At 41.3% G+C, this 22,655-nt stretch overlaps 1 protein-coding gene across 1 annotated transcript in view; it reads left to right on the top strand.

Annotated features, from left to right (window-relative positions):
* The window catches only part of KLHL14 (kelch like family member 14), a 56,586-nt gene that overhangs the window by 11,293 nt on the left and 22,638 nt on the right, over positions 1 to 22,655 (top strand). The window contains exon 2 of the mRNA XM_058036954.1: positions 3,613 to 3,734. Within this exon, the coding sequence (XP_057892937.1) occupies positions 3,613 to 3,734 (122 nt within the window). The remainder of the gene's footprint in view (positions 1 to 3,612; positions 3,735 to 22,655) is intronic.

The raw sequence follows: 22,655 nt of genomic DNA, 5'->3' as shown, positions 1-22,655 counted from the left end.
ACTTTGAAATATACTTTGGTTTCCAGTCTTGTAAGTAGACAAAATAAATTTCACACCACATGAGGTACCCAGGAACTTAATTAAGGTGAATTAAGTGTTTTAAAATCTTAGCCGAACAGAAACTGCAAAGTGTGTGCAGAATAATAACAACACATGCATGTTCATCAGTAAGAACTAGAGTTTTGGAGTCTAAATCTAAGTAATGCTTTCAAGATAACATGTGGATAAATTTATCTCAACTTTTTTGCCATGACAGCCTGCCTGTCCACAGCTTAGCCTTCCCTGACCAAGACCTACTACTGTTAATGGAACACAAGGTGATCATAAAATCCTTGCTGGAGACACTGTGAACCACAGCATTAACTGAAAAGAATATTAGACTGTAAAAAAAAAAAGTGTGTGTCATATATAATGAAGAACATTTCACATTGTAATCTTGACTTATCCAAATAGCAAACATGTAATAACACATGAGAGGGGGAAGCTTTATCTTGCTCAATGTATTACACATATTTTTGAATCCTGTCTTCATCACAGTGTTTCACTGAATAACATTTTTATTAATATTTGGAAAAGTCTTCTGCATATAAGTGGCCATTTACATCTTTTTCATATTTTAGAATGTATTATAAGATTCTAACAGTACTTCTTAGTGCAATATGAAGCATAAATATAACATAATAAAGAAAATATTTCTCAAAACCTAAATTGCAGCATTTCACATTAAAACTTAAAACCAGATCTGGCTCCAAGGAGACATATCAGTTTATAACCTGCCTGTCATTAGCCACTGTGTTATCTTTACTTAGTTCATTGGAAGAGCTCTCAATGCAGATGAATTAGATATTTTGGGTATAAGTACCCATCTCTTCTTTGCCATGTGAAATTTCCCTGTGCTTTTGGTAGAGACTGCTGACTATTCACTTCTTACTGAACTTTTACCAAAAGTCTCTGTTCTTGCTACTTCCCATTTTAAACATATTTCAAAAATTAGTATTTTTTAAGCATACCAATATAGCAGCACTGCTCCTTCTCAGGAAACAGTAGATTCTTGGGCTGTTTGGCTGAAAAAGTAATGTTAAGGATAGTTGCAACTGCCAAAGTCTGGAAACTCAGAGTTATATCTGACATTTCATTCTTCACCTTAACTATTGAGCCTTGGCCATTCATTGGATTTTCACAGTGCTTTGGAGTTAGAAGGGAGTTTTACAGATGAAAGATGAAAATCAAAATAAACTCCTTTATCAAGTAAACCTTGCAAGGGCATTCTGAATTTTACAATGCACAGGGAGTTGATTGTGATATAACATACAACACAGGAGGGCTGGAATAAACAATTTATTCTCTATTGTTAGGGATGGTCATGCATAACTGACTTATGGCTCTGGTTTGCTCTGCCACTTGTTACATGTGCAGTCATCCCTAACTCATACCAAAACCGGTTTATCATACTCCCATGTTGCACAGAACACATCAAATGTTCTCTCATTAAAAACTTTACTGGGGAGACTGAACGTTATAAGATGCTGGCAGTGCTTTAGTAAGCTTTCCCTGGAGCACTATGGAATCTGTGCTGACAGTGATCATGAGATGGTTCCTGATATCCTACAGAGCCACAGTCTGCTGGGCAGGTAACAGTGCTCATTGACAGCACATAGCAGGTGCAGTGCAGGCATCCAGGGCTGGCTTGTCAGAAAGACTGAGGGACTGCAGGGGCTCTCCCCAAGTCGGGAGAGAATCAAGGGGTAGGACAGTGTGGGACAGTGTCACTGCCCCCATGGTTTAACTCCTGCTCCGGCACTGAGGGTTTTGTTTCATCCACTGTGAATTCATGATCTTCTCTGAGCGCTAGATCTGTTTAAAAAACAGATAAGGCCATATGCCAGATTGTTCCCTGGCCATCCTTGTCATAGATGTATCTGTAGTCTATAGTTGTCTTTGGGACAGCCATTTGACAGATTTTATTCTGGAGCATTGTGTGGATCAAGCCCTCAGCTGTGTGTTCCCTTCCTGAGGGATGGTCCTTGTGGTTGGTGCATGTCTACAGCACAATCTAGTTTGGTTTTGCCCATTCTTCTCAAAAGAAGATGCAGTTCTGCTACAAATGTGAATCACTGGGTCACCAGCACACATTCTAGGTAGCAGCTGGAGTGAAGCCAAGAGTGTGCCTCAGTTGCAAAGCTCCCATTGCTGGAATTCACTGCTGAGCTTGGAGCTCCTGGGTGGTGCTTTGACCCCACCACAAGCATCTCTGGTGCTAGGCTTTGGTTCCTGGTGTTCTGTGCCTTTATTGGCCGTGGTGTTTGCTGCAGACTGACACACAGAGTGCTACACAGGTGTTGTCATGCCTGGAAAAATGGTGTTTGACAAGGGTGCTTTCCATCAAATGCATGGTCCCACTGCACAGTCATTCACATGGATGGCTGTTTTCCAGGCTACATCACCTTCCTACCTTACAGGAACATTTTGAGCCTAGACCTTTATTTCAGTGCTATCTCACCCAAGCGGAGTATAACTGGTGAAAGTTCAATTATATGCAAAGTGACTATTAAAGCATCAGGGCTCATCTGGGGGTCTGTGCCTCCCCTCCAGTTTTCACTTACAATTGTGCTAAATCCCTCCATGCTGCAGAGAAATTGTACGTTCATCAGGTGGGGCATCGGAGGCCAGGGTGCAGATAACCACTTTTACTGCAGATGAGACATTGCAGTCCTGTTCTTAAGAACTGCCAGGCAGATTGGGAATCACGGTCACGGTTAATAGCAGCGAATTGCCAGCTCTTGATGGGTGGGTAGTCACTCCTTTCAGTGGTTGCCCCCTGGGGGAGAAGGTAGAAAAACAGAGGGAGGGAATTAGAGTGACTTTGCACAGTTGAGCAGGTTCATGCCGCTGGATCAGTGGCAAGCATTGGCAGGGCTCCACTCTGGGGAGGCTCACAACAACATCACAGTCTCATTTTTACCAATTGGTGTTGCTATAGCCAGTGGTGCACAGGGGGAGAGCAGAGAAGAGGGGGGGAGCCGGGGGGGAGAATGAAAGCAAGAGTCTGGACTAAATTAAACAAACAAAAGTGCTTGTAAGTAGCATTTAACCCATAACCATTAGCCCAGTGCTGCTAATTGTACTAAACTATATATCTGAAGTTCAGTGTGTGATTAAAGAGTTGGCTCACAAACTCTCTGCATAACCTTAATTTTTTCAAGGTTCTTTGAGTGTAGAATGGCTTATAATAATGATTTTGACTAATACGATTTTTGACATGCAACTTTAATGCTTAACCTTAGTACAACTCCAGAGCATTTCATGTGTATTCAGCTGTAAAGAGTGATGATTTAAAGGGATAATATAAGAAAAAGGTCGTTCTAGAATGAACCTCTAACAAATTGCATAAAGGAAGCTTATTATTCCATGAGTAGAGAGATACGCAGCTTTTCTGATCATTTTTCTGCTTGGTTCAAGAAATTGTTGAGACATGATTGGGAAAAGAAACACAAAAAAATGAAATAGAAAACTGCAAGCAATGAACATTCTTTTGATGGTTATGATTTTGTTGCCACTAAAAATACTCCTCAGTAATGTGGTTGTTCATCTTTCCTCTTGTTTTGGGTGAAGAATTCGTTCCAATAAGAAAATGCTGTTATTGGTTGGAGGATTGCCTCCCGGACCTGACCGGCTACCCAGCAATTTGGTTCAGTATTATGATGATGAAAAGAAGACGTGGAAAATACTGACAAGTAAGTGGTTTATTTTTGTACAGTTGTCTTGATGAATTTAAAAACATGGTTAATCAAATTAGACACTTTATTGATTTGTTTCTCTTCAGAGATTTGTTTATGTATCACAAGGGGCTTCACAATGGAGCAATAAATTGAGATTGCAGAAGATGCTAATTTTATAATAGGATAGGCCTAAATTAACATTGGCTTAAAATCATTCCAGTAAGTTTTTTTTTAAGTAAACTTGTAAGTCTTTCAAGCTGCAACATGAACCCATGCATATTTATGTATATATGAATAAAATCTGGTTTAGGAAAAAAAAAAGGCATTTTTTTCAAGACATTTTTCTCAAGAGTCAGATCCCTGGTAAGCCGTAGTACTAGAGCACACCTTTGATTCTGTTTTGCATTTTCATTTCCTTCTTCCAGCTTTATCTGTTGTCCACAATCATTAAAGAAAGGTTTCCTCTGTACTACCCTGCGTCCATTGCTGACAGAAGCATTGGTGGAATATATCAGCTACAATAAACAGTGCATGGAGGCTGCTATCACAAAATTCTTTCCCACCTTCTTTTAATAGTGGATTGGTTTTAGAGTAAGTATTTTGCCTCGAGCATCGAGATTTGGAACTTATTGTTATGTTGGTTGTGATTCCCAGTCTGACTTGGTCATGGAATCAAATCATAGCTTCTTAAGTGCAGCAGGCTGTGTGTGCATTAGTCCCCTTGTGGCTAAACTGGCTGCATTGGTCAATAAAACTAAATTTTAACTGTCAAAATTGCCCAAAGCAGTATAGATAAAATAATAAATGAGCAATTTTGATCCATAAATCAAAACCATACTTCTAAAACTGGACAACTGGTAAAACCTGGATTTCCTATTAGACCTGCTTCTTTTTTTCCCCCAGTAAAATACATTTTACAGAATGTTTTTCTCCTCCCTTATACAAAGCTCTGTAATGGCATACATCCACATTAATATTACATGAAAAATTAGGATAAATTTTTTTTTTAATTACTATGATGCAGGACTTGAAATAATGCCCTTGTAGACTGATTTTCTCCCATGGTAGATTAAGGAGCCTTTTACAAAGTGGTGTGCCACATAAAGACTGTTTACATATAGATGACCTGGACTAATAGTTGAGGGTGTTGTAAAAGAATGCCAATTAAAAAAGGTTATATGAAGTGTACATTATAAAAGTTTATAGCATCTGTGCTAGGGAATATATTATGCCTCACATTTTTCAGAATAATGAGTTACAATACCCACCTCTGTAAAATACTTCTAAGAAAATCCTGAAGATGGTAAGTCATTGAAAAATCAATGATACTGCCTAAGGCAGGTGTTTTTTTCATTTGCTGTGTCTAATCCAGTGGCTCAACAGGAGAGGCAGGAGGAATGGATCTCTTGCTTCAAGATCTGAACTCTCTACTGAATTAAAGTAAAAAGCTTTTTTCTTGAGTCTTAACTAGCTGTAGATTGTCAGATTTTGTGAGAATGGAATTTACTCAGCTCCTGGTTATTTACATTGTGTTGCAGTTTCCAAGAATGTGGGAAACTACCCAGAGGCAGGATACGTTAATGCTGTGGTTAAATGTCCAGCATCTCTAGTGTTGGACCAACTGTTTGTGGTGGTGTTGAGAGATGTTTCAGGATAATTTTATGTAGAGAATTTAGTCTTTTCCGTGTTACCTTTAGAAACAGGGAAGAAAAGTTCTCTTTCCACTATGGCAGTGCATGTAACATTCTGCGCTGTGGTTAAAACCTGTGGTTAAAACCAAGGCATTTGTTACAGTCCTGGAAGTTTGGGCTCAAGCATATACTGCTCAGCACTGGAAACCCTGGAGGTCCCAGGATCTGTCCCAGTGCTGGCTGAGGCAACAGCTGCCAAATACAGAGCCCTCTCTTGACGTGAGTAACCCTGTTCTTGCAAATCCTGCCAGAAAAGGATGTCCTCTTGGCCTGGGCTAAAGTTTGAAGAACACAGAGGAGAACACCTGTCTTTTCATACTGAAAAAGACAAAATGTTAACAAGCATACTTTCTTAGAAAATATTTTACTAAGATTGTAATTGTTACAAAATGGTAACAGTAACTATTTTTAAAAAAATACAAGTTGAAATAAGAGTTTCAAGTATCACCTTTTTTTTCAGACTTATGAGAGAATGGGAGGTAAGTCCAAGTAGATCTTCTGTCCTTTCTGTGAAACATTGAAGAACTATAGCATAGGAGTGCAGGGACTTGAAGAGCTGTGACTGAGAAGTCTTAGGGAACACAACAAACTGTACAAGCTTAAAACATAGTGGTAGCTCAGTGCAGCCATGGTGTACTATCAACATACTGTGACATTTATGGGGGGTGTAAATTTAAGGACATAGTTCTGTCTTTATTTATAATGTATTTTTTTTGCAATTTAGGAAGGAGTTTTCTTTCTTTACCTTTTTACCTCTCTCTCAATCCACTGTTGTCTTATCAGAAATATACAATCAGCAGCAAAGGCAGAAGATTTTTTCTTCTTTGGTTTTTTTTTTCTTATTTAGATAGTACTTTCAGTCCCAATGTTGCAGTTCATTCTCAACTTGTCAGTGCAAATGATGGGTTTGCTCCTCAGTGAATAGGGACAGAGCAAAAGCTATGTCCTGCTCATGAGGTTCTGTGATGGGAAGAATTTCAGTTCCTGTAGTCTGGTATTTCAAGATGTTCTATTTTATTATTGCCTTAGGTGTATTTGATTTTCTCCTGTTACATAGTTTTTTCTTTAACCTTCTGGCTGCCAATAGGCTCCCCCACACACCAACAAAATGCCACATTTCGCACTGAGAGGCTTACTGACCCAATGTAAGTGTGCACACAAAGTCCCCCTCCCTTCCTCCAAACCCATTTGCATTCCTCATTTTCTGCTCTCTGTGCCAGTGGCATTTGGGGGTAGGGATGGTGGGAAAGGAGCAAACACTCAATCCTGGGTGCAGCGGCAGGGCCATAGAGGAGGAGGTGGATGAGAGGAGCCCGAATCTCGTCTTGTCACTGTCTGCTGAGAGGAGCCCCAGCAGTTACTCTCAGGGCTTGCAGACCCCTTTGAGAGGGAGCTGCTGGCCTGTTTCCTTTTGCCTTCTCAGCAGGGAGAGTGGCTCACTCTCAGCACTCAGTTGCTTAGGGCTCTGTGTCCTGCCTTGTGTGATGCATAAGGAGCAGGAGAAGATCAGCCATCAGGAACTACTGGCTCCATGGCACTGCAGCTGGAGCTGAGAGGGTGGGTGCAGGTGGAACAGCACGAGCTATCGAGTTTGACAGCTCAGCACAGGAGCAATCTCATTTTGTTCCCTAGACAAGACTAGATCTATTGGCAGGGGATCCTGCCCACCTCTCTCTGCCTGGATAGCCAAAGCACCAAATGCATCAGTACTAATGGGAGTAATTCGAAAGGTATCAGGAAAACAACTTGCCTTGTTCATAGACCCGGGAGAGGAGGGGAAGCGTGCACCCATTTCCAATTTTTTAATGTCATCATCTATAGGCAAGAATGCTATGGCTCAGGGGATCGGTAGATTTTTCACAGTCTAGTATTACTGTGTATTTTTCCTATCTGGTATTTCTCAGAGAGTTATTGTTTATATGTTGACAACATAGAGGCAGAATAAAGAGGAAAAGAAAGGAGTAAGTTAGTGGCATTCTACAAACATTTTTTACCATCTAATTTTGCTTGATACGGCCACAATCTTAATCTGAGATTATAAATAATATTAGGCACATCATAATGTGCATGTTGGTGTTTAATTTGAAACACTTATTGCACAGTTGTGCCTGAACAAAGTTGAAGCTTTTATAGACTTTATGATAAAGTGCAGCAAATACCTTCACTGCATGGTTTCTTTTCAGGCCAGCCTACATCTGCCCAAACACTGTTCACTTTTTAGCTGGGTACTACATAGGTCACGTAGCAGCAACAGGCTACCATTGCCCAGTGACACAAATGGAACTGCTGAAGGGGGTGTGACAGACCTCAGTAACAGCAAAAGTTCTGCTCTGTTAATGGGTTTTCATTATTCTGTGATATTTTGTAGTCTTTATAACTACTTACTGGATGTGGGGCTTTGGGAGAGGGGGGATCTCTGTGTCACCACCTCATACCTCACTGCTCAGAACCAGCCACTGCTGCTTGGTTTTAATTACCAGTTATGGTCCTGCCAGGAGTCTAATTGTGTTTAATTCTATAACTCCTTTGGTTGTTTGTTTTAACTGCAACGTTTAAGATTAATTAAACTTTAAGGAAGTGAAACAATGTTGTGTTTGTTAGAGTTATTCTATAATAATTGCAAAATCCAGAGCCTATAAAGATTTTTTGTGTTCAGAATTGCATAGCTTTCCCAAAAACCCTACTGCTAAGGCAATGATGTATTACTTTCACTTTCATTATATGTTTTTAATCAGAGCGTGACTTCACACTAGACAAAGCGATGCTTTATGCATGGTCTCCCTTGTTTTTTGCTAAAATCTTTTGACATGATTAATTTTACTTTAATGCTTTTGTCTTGTTGTAATGGTAAGGATGATGGGTATAAACCAGGGCAAAAAAATACATGCTTTTCTGTCATAATGCTTCTAAGCATTTAAAAATATATTAAATGAAAGAAAAAAGTATCACAAGAGAATGATCTAACTGGAATTAAATTTCTTGCTGTGTGAACAGAGAATGCAAGAAATAAATAAAAATGATGCAGTCATTGTTTTAGTTGAGGTTCTTTTGTGTTTATTTCTATAGCAATTTATCCATCTGTCTGATTGGAAGTGATGACTAGAAGAGAAATTGGGTCTTATAGGTTTCTAGATATACAGAGATTCCTTGCTTCAATCTAAAATTCCTTTTTCTCTGAAGCACAAAAGGTAAAGTGCTGGAAGCATTACTGAACTCCTACATGGCATGTTCCATCCATGTGAAGCTGCAGCTGCAGCAGATACTGTTTTCATATCAGTACTTTGTTTTTCAATAAGATGTTAATTGTAAAATTGGTTAACTTCCCTAGTTCACCACATCATGTTGGTGAACCATGGAGAGAATTCAGTGAACTTCACAATAATAGCAAATATATCTAAGGGCCATAATGCATTTATGCTTAGGGATTGCACTAGGTTTGGATTTTAATCCAACATAAAAGCCAACATCATTGTCCAATGAGAACTGTCTCATATTTTTTGGGGAAAGACAGGGAAATGTCCAGAAATTTGACAGAGTGGAGAATTTAGTCAGGATGATCAGCACCTATTTTCAGGTTTCTTCTTCTCCCTAGTTATCCCTTAGTCTTTTTTTCTGTTTGTCTTGGCCTTCCTGCCCTTTGCTAGGTATGTTTAAGTCAGCTGTGTTTGGTCCATGTGTAAAGACAAGCAATGAAGCAGGCACCTTGATTTCCTTCCCAATCCCCCTTCTTCCTGCCAGCAGCAATCACACAATGTTAAAGAGTTGTCGTCTTCATCTGATTCTCTGACCATAATGAGCAGTCAGAAACCTTTCCACCCTTGATGCTCTGATAAAGGCAGTCCATCTTTTCCTTCCTTCCCCAGGCTGGCTGTGCTTTCATTTTTACATGAAGCAGTGCCCTGCAGGTAGTCTGGTCTGAATACAACATATGTTATTTCTGTCATTTTGACTTTTTAAATTTCCCTTGAATATGTTCTGTGACAGTGCAGCAGTCCTCTGTCTTCAGTACCAACATTTTTGCATGTTAGCCAGCATTAAGCCATACTGATGGTTCTCAAAACCCTTTGAACATCATTATTTATGTACTTTATCCAAAGGGAAGTCAAGTGAAAGGAAGGTAGAGTGGTTTACTTCAAAGTCAGCAATAGAGAACCCAGGTCACTCCAGTCCCCAGCCTGCATTGTTTCTGCTGGAATAGGTCATATTTCTTTCTTCCATGTTTTCTTTGGCAGTTCTGTGCTCAGTTGTATCAGCCTTTCCTATACTGAATGATACTTTGTCTTTCCTGAGGAAATTAATAACAAAACTCATGTTCCTCCTTTTCTGAAATGCCTTTGGAGTCTCTGAGAACTTCTCAATCCTTCATTTGTTGGAGTGTTTAATCCAGTTTTCTATTTTCCAGGTTGGCTACTTATAAGACAAACAGTATGATTATAGCTCACATCAGAGGCTCTTGGAAGAAATTTTCAAAGGCTTAAGTGTCAGCTTGAGTACTACTAGATGCCTAGCACACATTGTGCCTTTGGAAATGTGGTGTCTTTCAAGTAAATACGTTCAATCACTGTAAAGCTTTTACTTTTTTGAAGAATGATATTAGAAGCAAAGGTTTTCTCCTTCAATTTACTCCAAAACAGTTGGTAACTGAATAAAGGAAGTGATATTTGCAAAAAATGTATTAAATCAGATGGACAGGTTGTCTTGATAAATGCTTGTTCTAATTTCTTCCTCCCCCTCCTTCTTTTTCTTTTATTGTAGTTGTGAGAATACTGCACACTTATGTTAGTCAAAAAATGTGTCTTGATGAGCACTTCTTGGCAGCCCTGATAAATTTCATCTCTCTTATTCCATTTATCCAGCAGTTGGGCATGCTGCAGCTTCTGCTTCAGTGCTGTGTCAAGGATGGTTTCAGCACTGCATTGAAAAGCTTGAGCAAGCATTAGCATATTGCTACGCCAGTAGTCTTTATATTACCCACTAGACAGGTTTAGTAAATGTGTAGATGTATGTAGAAGATGTACATGTGCACATATGTACATGTTTCTATGCATCCTCCTTAAAGAAACACATAGATTGCACTGAAAGCTAATTTTAAAACATAAATTCCATCTATATTTTTCATCCTTAGACCCTTTTAAAAGGTTCAGAAGCAGGAAAATACAGTCACAAAGGAAGAAAGATTCACACACAGAAAACTTGGCTGGTTGGTATGACTATCCAGCTTTAAGCCTGGATTTAGGAGATTAATTCAAGGTGGTCATACACACTGCCAATAAACCACATGCTTTACACCTACAGGGAAGTAAGAATATAGAAGTGAGGAACAGAAATAGAGTGAAGAGTATTTTTCTACATGTGACATAGCAGAGGTTAACCACAGCTCCTGTTCTGAGGATGATGCGTGGGAGTTCAGCTGTGCAAGCGCCATTCATGGCGCACGCCTGCGTGTCTAAGAGCAAGGCACAAGTCTGAGAATGAGTAAAATATAGTGGGTGAAAACGTAGCAGGTTCTCACAATTATTGCTTTATTGATGTGTTAAATATTATTTTCTTCTGCATTGCCATTTGAGATAACTTTCAAGAAATGTCAGCCCTCTTTCAGCGCGTTTTTGTTTTTGATTATAATGTTGTCAGCTTCTCCATTTACACAAGTGTTACTAGATTGTTTCTTCTGTTCCCTGTGCCTTGTAAATGTGGTGTGTTGTAAATTCTGGATAATGTTCTATTCCTGTGTTCCCAGTGCCTACACATCTTGCTGTGGTGTATCTTTGAAACAACTCTTTTCACTGCATTCAGTCTGTTTGTGCTAAAGCTCTCAACAGTCTTTCAGCTTCTCTTGGCTGCTCTCTGTCTTTGGTTATGAACTTGTGAACACCCACTTGTGTGGAAACCAGGCTGTTCATTTCCTCTTGCATATACAAAGATGCCTGAAGATACCTGCTCATCTTCATCCTCAAAAATGCCATTGGCAAACAGCTACTTCCAGGGAGAGTCCATAAGTGTTACCTCAATGTCCTGTTCCCTGCCTGTGCTCAGCACGACCCTTTGTGGTTGAAAACCTGAGGGGGATGAGAGAACAGGGCACAACCCCCTTCCAAAACACTGAGGAGTGCCCCTTCCTCAGGCAGGGCACTGAGGCAGTGGAGAGCTGAGTGAGAAGGCAGCAGGGGTAAGACATGTGAGTTACCCCATGATTGGTGCCATTTTCACAGCAGATGCCGATGTCAGGCTGCTGTGGGGACATCTTACAAAGAAAGGTGCTGGCTCCTGGAGATGCCACTCCTTGCTACACCCTTGCAAGGACATCAGAACCTTTGACTCAAAGCCTTCTTCCTGGATCACAGAGCTTACCTTTTTCCAAGTCATCTTTCTACTTGAGTTACATATCTTTACAGATGGCTTGAGGATGACAGTTCCATTTTGCAGCAACTTCTACTGCTTAGTTCCAAGGCAAAATGAAAAAAATATTTCAAATGTTTTGGCAAAACTATAGTCACATCAGAACATCCCTTCTCTTCTCAACATCTCTTGTGAAAGAGGGTTGCAGTTAGAGCACAATTTTTTAGCTTGTGAATTCTTCACGTATGACCCAAGGGGGATTTCACAGCTCCACAAAACAAAGTTTTGTCAAGCTTTGCAAGGCTAACTGCAAACCAGAAACTGCCTAGCTACAAGTGACAGGTTGCTTTAACTTCACCAGGTGATCTACAGAATGTAGATATATGGGCTTAATGCTGCCCTAGAGGCTCTGCAACATTTTGGGTCCATCTCAGCCTATGGGCATTGTCTGTCTGCTATGTACACACATCTGGTCCAGCAGGAACTGGCAGCTGCCTTGTCCTGTCTTGTGTCCAAAGCAAGTGTCCCACCTGGCTAGATACAGATTTCAATAAAGTCACATCCTTTATACCTTGCCAAAATGTTCTCACCAGACCTGTTTGTGTAGGTCCTTCAATACTAAATGGCCACTGTCTCTAAAAAAGTCAACCATCTGGAATAACTTTAACGCTAAATTATATGTCAGTCTGCAAATTCAGTGCTCCTTGCTTTCTGGTTTTTAGTTAATTCCAGGTAAAATTTATGTGTATATTCTTACCTACTTGCTCTGGGATTTAGGTAGCATTAATGGGAACTAGGCATGTATGGAGATGAAAATGAACTCAGGTGTGTTTTTAGATTCTTACTTTGGAAAGCATTCCCTTTTCCAGTGGCTAATGTGGCATTTATGTAAAATGGGTTGAAAACAGGATGGCAGAACTCTTCTAGCTGGGTAAAATGTAACAATAAAAAACTCTCATTGAAATCCTCCGATTTCTTTGAGAGATTGGTACATTCTATGAATTTCCTCCTCTCAAATGTTATTAAAAGGCAGTTTCCTTCTCATAAGTGTACACAATTATTTGCAATACAGATTTTTGAAGCCTGCTTTAGCTTTCTCCATTTTTCTAAGTGCTTTAATGGTAAGAAGTGAAAATTTTGCATCCTTGACTTAATTTGCTGTTGTATGTTCTTACTGTGTTGTACAGGCTCATTGTTTATAGGAAGTCATTCTCTTTTCAATTTTCCTCTGTTTTCTCACAGCTTAAGTTCCTTTCTCCCTTCCCTTCCCATCCCTTTCCCCTTCCCTACTTCCCCCCCCCATTCCCCTACCTTCCCCCTTTTTAAGACAGAAATAAAATTTATTATGTACTTGAGAAAGGTTTTCTCTGAGCTTTCTGTCTCATACCAGGTGTTGTGTGAGCTACTGCTTTGATTTAACTGAATGCTGGAGTATCTGCAGGAGCAGACTAATATGTCTTTACAGGGATGGGTTTTGGTGTGTTGTTTTGTCATATTTATATATTGTGATTCTGCTCCCAAATGGGGATTGTGCTACTATACAGAGTATGCAACTGCAGAATGACTGTTCACACCGAGAAAAAAAGTGTTAACAAATTGAATAGTAATGAATTAACCTGCAGAAAAAGCATTTTGCCCTAGTACACAGAAACCCTGCATAACTAGAGCATATAATTTTAAATGAAGCAGGCTCTAGGAATGCCTCAATGGATGTGATGTCGACAGTAGCTCATAATTCATGGATATGAATTATGGCTGAATATCAGGAAAAAACTTCCTGACATTGAGATCTATTAGGTTGTGGAATAATCTCCCATGGGAAGTGGTGGAAGTCCCATTGCTTACAATCAGACTGAACACTGGGAAAGGGGCAAATCCTGGCCTGGCCTCAATCTTTTAGGGCAAATTAATTAATTGCTTTAACATGTGCCTTCCCATCAGTCCAGACAAGTGGTCTTTTCTGGTATTTGCCAGGCAAGAGCAACAAAGGCAGCCCCACAGCTGTGCTGCCTCTGCTTGTGAATAGATCACCCCAGGCTGATAAAAAGGGTGCCTTTGAGCCCCCTCCAGAGCTGTTCTGGAGAATTGCTCTGATGGCTTCTTGGGGGCTGAGTGTGAAATACACGGGGCTGTGTTTTTGGCATGGAATGGTGGCTGGTTTCCTGCTGCATTGCTCTGGGCTAACCGGCATGTGAGGGCTCTGGTGGGTGAGCAAGCCCAGCACCCCGGCTGTATGGCATGGGAGATCCCACCCAGGATCCTTAAGGCCACAAAAGGGAATAGGAATCTTTTCCACAGTGCAAACATATGTTTTCCATGGAGTGGGTAAGCTACCCGAGCGTTCCCTGGGCTCAGCAAACGCTCAGAGCGGCCAGTGGCTGATGCAAGCCTGTCGTTTGCAGCAACAAATTATCTGTGACTGAATCATCTTAAAAATTCCCATTTTATTACAAGTAGATAATGTATTTAATGCACACTATTTAGCTTTAATTTGGAGGGGGGAGGAAGTCTTCAACTCTTGAGATGGCTGTGGCTCAAACTATTAAATCAAGCTTGTTTCCTTGTGAGCAGAAACTGCAAGTAAATGCAAGTGATGGTTCTGCAGTGATGAAATTAATGTATATCAGTTCTGATTATTTAAAAAAAAATATATACACATACATATATATGTATGTATATGTGTATATATTATATACATATATATATATTTGTTAGTCTATAATCAAGAAAAAAACCAAATCTGGTTCTTTCTTTCTGATCCTGCAGCTCTTTGACCTTCCTTTCATGTCACTTCAATCAGAAAAGTATCTTTTACATTTCTTACAAAACACACACCACACACACACACACACACACACATACATATATACATGTGTGTGTGGATTGAAAACAAGGTTTGACTCCAAAACTTACTAGAAGATGGTAAAAGAGTTTATCTATAGACTCTCTCTAGAGGACTGCAATTATTTTGCAGTAATCACACACGCACACACACACACACACACACACACATATATATATATATATATGTGGATTGAAAAAAAGGTTTGACTCCAGAACTTACTAGAAGATTGTAAATGTTCCTCCTGGGCTAAGCAGCAAAGGAAAAATTGAGAGAGAAATGTGCTTGCACCACTTTGAGGTGGGGAGGCTTGGCAAATTATGTTGTTAGAAATCATTAAAATATATTTAAATAGAATTACCATGATGAGTGATGTATGAGCCATGTTTCTTCTCTTCTCCTCCCTCCCCCCCACCCAGTTTTACATGCAGAATAACAAAGTGTGTGGCTCCAATCTCTACTCAGCAGCAGCTGCTTGCTTGTTGGTCAAGAATTGCAGCTGCTGTATGTGCATGGCCTTAACCAACATACACACCATATGTAAAAGATACTTTTCTGATTGAAGTGACATGAAAGGAATGTCAAAGAGCTGCAGGATCAGAAAGAAAGAACCAGATTTGGTTTTTTTCTTGATTATAGACTAATAAAAAATAAGTCCAATTAAAAAGAAGTGTTCTGCCCTCATGCATATGAAAGGCATTGTGCAGGCATAACTAAGGCAGAATTTGACTCCCAAATTAACTCATTTGCTGGATGCAAAACTGAAAGAAAATCCTTATGTCCAGTTTATAAGTGTATATAATGAAAAACTGCAACAGCAGAAAAATGTATTCATATTATATCTCTAATTCAGCAAAGTATTAATCACACTGATGTTCAGCAGCCTGTTTAAATACATGCTTAAGTACTTTACTAAGTACTGCCTGTAAACAGCTCTATATGGTGGTGCATTAACATAGGACGGAGTTTATCTATCGACTCTCTCCAGAGGACTGCAATTACTTTAAGCACTGTGGCAGCCAGTAGCACAGAGCTGGATGATCTGTGGTGCCCCAGTCCCAGCCTTCTGGCTGCTCCCCCTGCAGCCCTTGTCTCCCAGCTGTGTTACCACCGATGTCCGCACCAGCTCGTTTAAACTTTGTTTTATTCAGCAGAATCGCCACTGCTGGAATCAGCTGGGCATTTACTGGCTCCCATCAACTGCAGCTCCAGGAAAAAGAGACATGTTCAGGGCAGAGATGTCCCAAGTAAGGGTTTATCCAGTGCTCAAGCCTCCAGCTTAAGTCCTGCTAATGTGCAGGATGTTTTAGGGGTTTTCTGCACCAGGACATATTTCACCCAGCACGATTGGAGCCACTGTCCTTTTTTTTTTGTCAGCTCCCATGCTGTCTCTAGCACTGCTCCGAGAAATGATCACTTCAGCACTCAGAAATTTGATTTTTCTTAACTGCAAAGATTTACAACATCAATAAAGCCCTGACATAGCATCCGTTTTCCTGAAGCCATGATTTGGCTTCACTCCAGCAGCTTTATTTTAGCAGCCTGGCTTTCCTCAGAGAGGCAAGGCTGCCATGGAAAGAGGTTCCCCCCCAGGTAAAGCCCACCTGAAGTAGTTGCAGTCACTTCAGGGCTTTGATTGAAACTTTCAGTGTTGGAAAATAATTCATTGTCATTGGAGAAAATAATGGAGGGAAGAGTGTTTTGGCTTCACATGGCACAAAGCAGTGCTGTTCAGTGGGAATGAAGCTACATCTTGACACCATGTTTTTTTACCTCTTCTTCTGAAGTCCCTAATTACATTTTAGCAGTATGCAAAAAATGTTTTTGAGAGCTCTGTGTTTCCCTTGAGGTTCAGAGGTTTTGCAGGGTGCTGCAGGATTAGGCTTCTGTGGCGGCTGGAGTGGCCCAGGGATGCAAAGCCAGGGATGGGAATCCTCTTCCTCTTCACAAAAGCAAGGCAGCAAAAGTAGCACCAAAGTGGGGAGTGAATAATTACACACCAGTTTTGGGTGTCAGGAGCCCTACAGAGGGTGCAGCTGGGGTTGAGGAGTGACTGGTTTTGGTTGGTTGGGTTGGACAATGGGGGCAGACACCAGAGCTGGAATCCTTCTTGGGTGGCCTCCAGAGGCTGGTGCAAAAATGTCAGGCAAGTGTAGCAGGAAAAAAAATCCACACACACGAGAAAAGGAAAGTCTGGGCTATTAGAGGCAAGAAAAGAGAATGGTGTGCACCAAATTCATATCACTCTGTGAAAACTATGAGTGAAGTGTATTAAGAATTTAATGTCTGTTCTACTTGTAAATAACTTGTGGTTATCCAGTAGAGAAACCAACAGACAGATACTAAAAACTGGGAAGAAATATTCAATTTACCCATTTTTGATCATTTAATATGCCTTTTTAATGCATTTTTTCCTGGCACTGGTGGATACAGTACTGAATTCAGGCCCTTGACCAGCTGGGACCTTTAAAACAAAGGAGAACTCGAGAGCACACCAGTTGGGGCTGGGTCAGTAACGTGAAGTTAGTTCAGTTATCACTACACCACACCATAACAATTTTGGTACTCACAGTTCTCCCCTGGGACTGTCCCCTGAGAGCACAACAATAATGCTGCCCTTTGTCATGGGCCCAAGTAAAGCGTAACTGAGTACCTAATTCTGATTACTTCAGGGAACTTGCTGCAGAGTTACATTAGCTGTGTTGCCAACAACTTTATCTCTGATCTTGCACATTTAGTATATTAAGACAAAGCTGTGTGATTCAACTGATTGTTTTCAAATGGGAGGTTTTGATCTTATGGTTGAAAATTAAAAGACAATTGAAAGCAAATTGAGGAAAGTAAATTGAAGGGGCATCAAGCATATGTAGTGTCTAGGATTTAGTGGTGTGGCTTGTAATTTTTGAAAATGTTTTGGGTTATCAGCACTTGTACTGTAGAGCAGAGAACAAACAACTAAATCTTCATGGTAATATGATTTGAAGGCAAAAATTTTGTAAACTTGCTTAGTATTCATTTTATCAAAACTATGTTTATGCACCCTGGTGCTGCAATAGGAATGAATTTATTTGTGAAGATCTAGTGAAATGGATCTCAGCAAGTGCCCCAAACACATTTTTGCAGTTGGTCAGATGTTCCACATATTGCAGAACACCAGTAAGTACTTTATATAGAAAACAAAATAAATCAGAAGAGTTACCATTTGAAAGCTTACATACAGCTGATCATGTGGAGCTGTCTTTGCAGACTTAATGGCTAAAATTTGGCTTTAAGGACTCTATAGAATTTTAACAAAGTTATTTCTGCAATAAATATTCCATACTGCTTCTTGGGATATGCAGAGTCAGTGCAAAATTTCAGAGTTTTAGTAGTGTATAAATAGGGCATATAGAGTAGGTTGCTTTCATCAGCTCATTTTGCAGGTGGTTGCTATTCTTGTTTGCTTGTCACCTGTGGAAGTTTATTGAGTTTGGATCTTGTGTAATTCTGTTGTGGCCAAAGGGTTGCAAGAGATCCAGTCGATCTGCTTTTCCCCAGGTAGCATCCAGTCGCTGAGCCACAATGCCTGCTAGTGCTCTGTTCCTAAGTGGTTACAAATGTAAGGTAAACTGTGCTCATTTAAACAATGTAATCAGTGCTTAAGGTAGTTTAAGCTAGTGGCTTCTTCTAATTGTGAAAGGCTAGGAGCAATTACCACAGCCCAGCTGATAAGTGGTGGCTTCCTCAAGCACCGTGCTGCACCAAAGCAATAGTGTTGATCATCTGTTCGTGCTCTGTAGTATGAGTGTTTGTATCAGTGGTAACCTCATTTGTGTAAAAACACATTTATTTTAACGAGATGTGGATCAGCAGTCTCCATATTAATATATATGATCAAATGCACTGCACTTGGGATTATATTCTGTCTATTAATTTATATAAAGACTGCAAACTCCTTAGGCAGGATCAGTCTGCGTTAATGTCCAGGAGTGATGCACTGCACATTCTATCAGCATTTTTGCAATGAATTAAAAAAAACAACAGCTCAAATGCACTGCCTTATTTTATTTCCTTTGTGTTTCTTTTTCTGCCACATTTTTTTCATCTGCTTCTCTTTGTGGAAGTCCAAATTCATCGGGAATGAGAGTTAGATTGAGTTTTCACCTGCAGGGTATGTGACAGGACTCACTGTTGGGCAGGCACACATCTGTCTGCCTGTGCTCCTCTCCCTGTTCACAACTCAAGTGCAATCCTGCCAAATCCAAGTGCTGCACTCCCACTTGGGTATACCCCTGCATAAGGCTCTTTCAAGGTGGTTTTTCACTTGCAGGGAAATCAGTCTGTGCAGTATTGTCTGTGACTGACTGCAAAATTCAAGTTGTTCCATTGCTGGGGTAAAGAGGAGAATGGAGGGTGCGTTACCCCTGCCTGTACTGCTGCCCTGTGTTAGGAGCATCCCCAGCAGCTGCTCTCAGACAGTCTTCCTCTGCTGAGCAGAGGGACTTTCCCCATTTGTACCATACAAAAAAAAAAAAAAAGAAAAGACTGACTTCAAAATCATCCTGGCTTTTTGCTCTCCTTCTCTTGGCCATGGAGAAGGAGTCTGTAGGAGCTTACAAGGCCAGGCCAGGTCATGAGAGAGTACTGTGTAGGGGATCTCGGGTGCTGGTATTTTTGGGGGAAGCTGGAAGAAGCTGGATGTTGGGAAGTAGTGTTTGGTTGTATTTTATATACAGGTTTAATATAAGTATTGTTATTGGGATGGATGATGCCTTCAGAGGGACAATTCATCTTGTAGGCTGTTGGGGAAGAGTGAGAGAAGGCATAATTCAGCAGTGGTGGATGGTTATGCAGGTAAATACAAGTCCCTTCTCTCCTTCGTGGATGGACTAGACAGTTTCAGCTTCATCACACCTTCTCCAAAAGATCATTCTTTGGGAAGATGAGAAGAGAGCTGTAATCTGGCCACCATTATGCAGTTCACTTGGGGACTAACTGAGAAAAGTGCTGTCTTCCCATTGGAAAGGACTGACTCTTTTGGAAAGGACTTTTTTCCTTCAATTCTGTAGTTATCTTTTTGTGTCACAGTTTCCTCATGTCCTCTTTCCTCTTCCTTACCCCTGTAGTGAGGAAGCATGCTCTCCGCTAAAAGCGAGCACGTTGTTTTCACCCAGCTTCGAGGTCATTATTGAGAGCGAGAGGGAGAGAGATTTGGCGGAGTATTGGCGGGGACGGGAACCGTGCCTGCTGTGTTTCACTGGGACTGGAGTAGAAAAGCAGATGTGTGCGGACTGCCAGGGAAATCGCTGACTGATCCTTGCGCAGTCTGGGTTCGAGGAGCTGAGACAAGACGAGGCAAGGCAGGTGTGAGTGATAGCCGTGCCAAAGCCTGAGCCCCTGCCGTGCCCATTGCAGGCGGCGGCGGCTCCGCATCCGCCGGCATCGGCGCGCCGAGCATTCCCGGGCGTTTGTGTACTCCGTTTGATTTCTTCCCTTTCACGCCGAACACGAGGAACAAGCAGAAGTGAACTGCTTGGGAGGAAGCTGGCTATGCCTTTTTTTTTGTGCTGCGTTTCACCTCTTTTGTTTTTCGGTTGGCTGCAAAACCCGAAGCCAAAAGATGACTGAAGCGCCTCTCCGCGGGGAGGGGGAGCCGGGCACGCCGCACCCCATCTAGCGGCCTAGCCTCGCACTGCCGGCGGCAGGGAAATGCGGCAGTCGGGGAGGGAGAGCAGCAGCACCAGCAGCAGGAGGAGGAGGAGGAGGAGGAAGGCTCCTGCAGCTCCGGCCATGGGCTTCGTAGGCTTCGGACTCCGCGACACCTGCGAGGATGATGCGGAGATGCCGAAGCAGCAGGAAGGTGTTAGTGTCTGTCAGAGCCGGGTGAAGCACGCACCGAGGGACTCGCAGCCAGCTCGGAAAGAGTGTTAGACACACGGCGATACTAAGCCCTCTGGAGTTAAGAAATGTGAGAATTAAGCTGCCTCTGCAACCTTAATTCGGCCTCTGTTTGCATAAGCACTAAGATAAAATCTCCAATGATATCACACGCTATTCTTTGTCACACATCGGTGCACAGAAGGGACTGTGCTGAATTTCTGCTCACAGCATTTCTCCGCTGGTGTTCGGCAAGTATATCCTGTCTGTCACATGCTTCTGAAATACTCTTCAGAAGATGGAATCTTTTCACAAGGTTTTCTTCACAGACTTCACAACAACTGCTTCGTGGGCATTCATTGTGATATTTTTGTACCATCCTCTTTGTGAGGAGCATGGTCTATCATTGTTCCCATTTTGCAGATGAGGAACAGAGGTGCAATGTGATTAAAGTAAAAGGTGTCCTTTATTTTGGGGTGCCTGTTTTAAGACCACTCACACCATGGTTTCCAGTTGGCCTCTCCCACCTACTTGTGTTACAGCAGTGAGTACAGAGTGCTCCTGCGTATCAGGCATCAAATCAGGCTCTGAAAATGAGGCACAGGTAACCAGTGTTCTCAGAACAGGAGAAATGGGTAGCTGTAGAAAATGAACAGCTTAAACTGAAATGAAAATACACTTTCTTCTTTTCAGGATCATTTTTCTGCCAGGTTCTTGCTTTGAATGGACTCACAGGGGGGCTCTGGATTGCCTGGGCTGCAAGAGGGACAGGGCCACAGCAACCCTGGGTTAAACCCATTTCAATGGCTTGGTATTATGTGCTGAGGTTGTAGTTTCACAACCATTACAAGCTGATCCAAACTGGTGCTGCTGTTAATACATCAGTCCTTCACTTCTTCTTGTGGCTTCACACTCCTGCTCACTCCAATTTGTGGGGCCAGGCAGGGAAGCCTGGTGGGGAACAGATCAGGATTAAATTCAATGCACCTTAAAAAATAATGTGTTTTCTCAATTGTTTATTTCTTGGCTTCATGTGTGCACAGGCTATCACAAAGAATGATGGATCATGAGACAAGAAGGGGCTGAAGTGTTTTTTGCAGTGGCAATTTCCACAGACCTCTGGTGTGCATGGGCCTGGACCTCCAGGAAGGTTCTCCTGGAAGCCAAGAGGTGTAAACATGACTGGGTTCCACCCAGATGTGCTGACAGCAGAGGAATGTGAAGACTGCAGGACTCAGAGTTCTGGATCAGTATGAGCTGCTGTATTTGCAGATTTTGCTGTCTCTTCCTTCACACCCAGTACTTTTGCTGTGTCCCCTCTGACCTGTCCTGATCCATCCCTGCCCTTTTCCATTTCACTCCTTCTTCAGTTCAGTCTCCACCAGAACCTGCTCCAAGCCATGGTTACTAGCACAGCGAGTCCCAGTTTAGTTCATGCAGACTTTGTGTTTCAGTCTTCACTTTCCTTCACCTAACTAACTGAAAATTATACCTTCCTGAACAATTCTGTTTGCAAAATAAATGTCTTCAACAAAAGATGCAAGCTGTTTGAGGATACTTATATTAAATATATTATTATATTATAAAATACACAGTTAGGTATATTTTAAGTCTTAGGGATTGATCACAACAGCTTTACTTTAGTCTGCTGTCTGTGTTGAATCCAGCAGTGCCAGCATGGCCAGTGATTTGAATTACCATGACCTTTTATCCTGTTTGTCAGCAGCCCACAGTCATGCACTAGTGTGTGATTTGTGAATTATTTGTGATTCTGTGTGAATGTGGTTCAGCCCATGAATTTTGACACCTCTTGATTTAAATAGCAGCCGCTTGTGCTGTGATACTCACCGTGGTATTCAGTTTTGAGAAACGTGGTTTTCAGTCTGTTTCCTGACTGGTTGCTTCATAATTCCACAAAAGGTTTTTGAAAACACAGGGATATGAGTACTTACATGGAGTGGAGTTTTGGGATTGTTATGAGTAGGCATCACAACACATTTTTCACTGCTGTTTTTTTATAAAAATATTAAACACTACCGTTTTCATACAAAGCAGAAGAGAATTAACATAATTTTAGTCCACATCTTTTAATGGATTTTTTTTCCAGCTATACATTCTGATCTTGTCTTCTGTGTATAGATTTACGTTTGAGGTTTTGCTGCCTAGGTAATTTCCTGCCCTGAATTTGAAAATTTTCTGTGAGTCTGTCTC

Source organism: Melospiza georgiana, chromosome 1, assembly GCF_028018845.1.
Source record: "Melospiza georgiana isolate bMelGeo1 chromosome 1, bMelGeo1.pri, whole genome shotgun sequence".
Lineage (NCBI taxonomy): Eukaryota > Metazoa > Chordata > Aves > Passeriformes > Passerellidae > Melospiza > Melospiza georgiana.
This window is presented reverse-complemented; position numbering and strand designations above follow the sequence as displayed.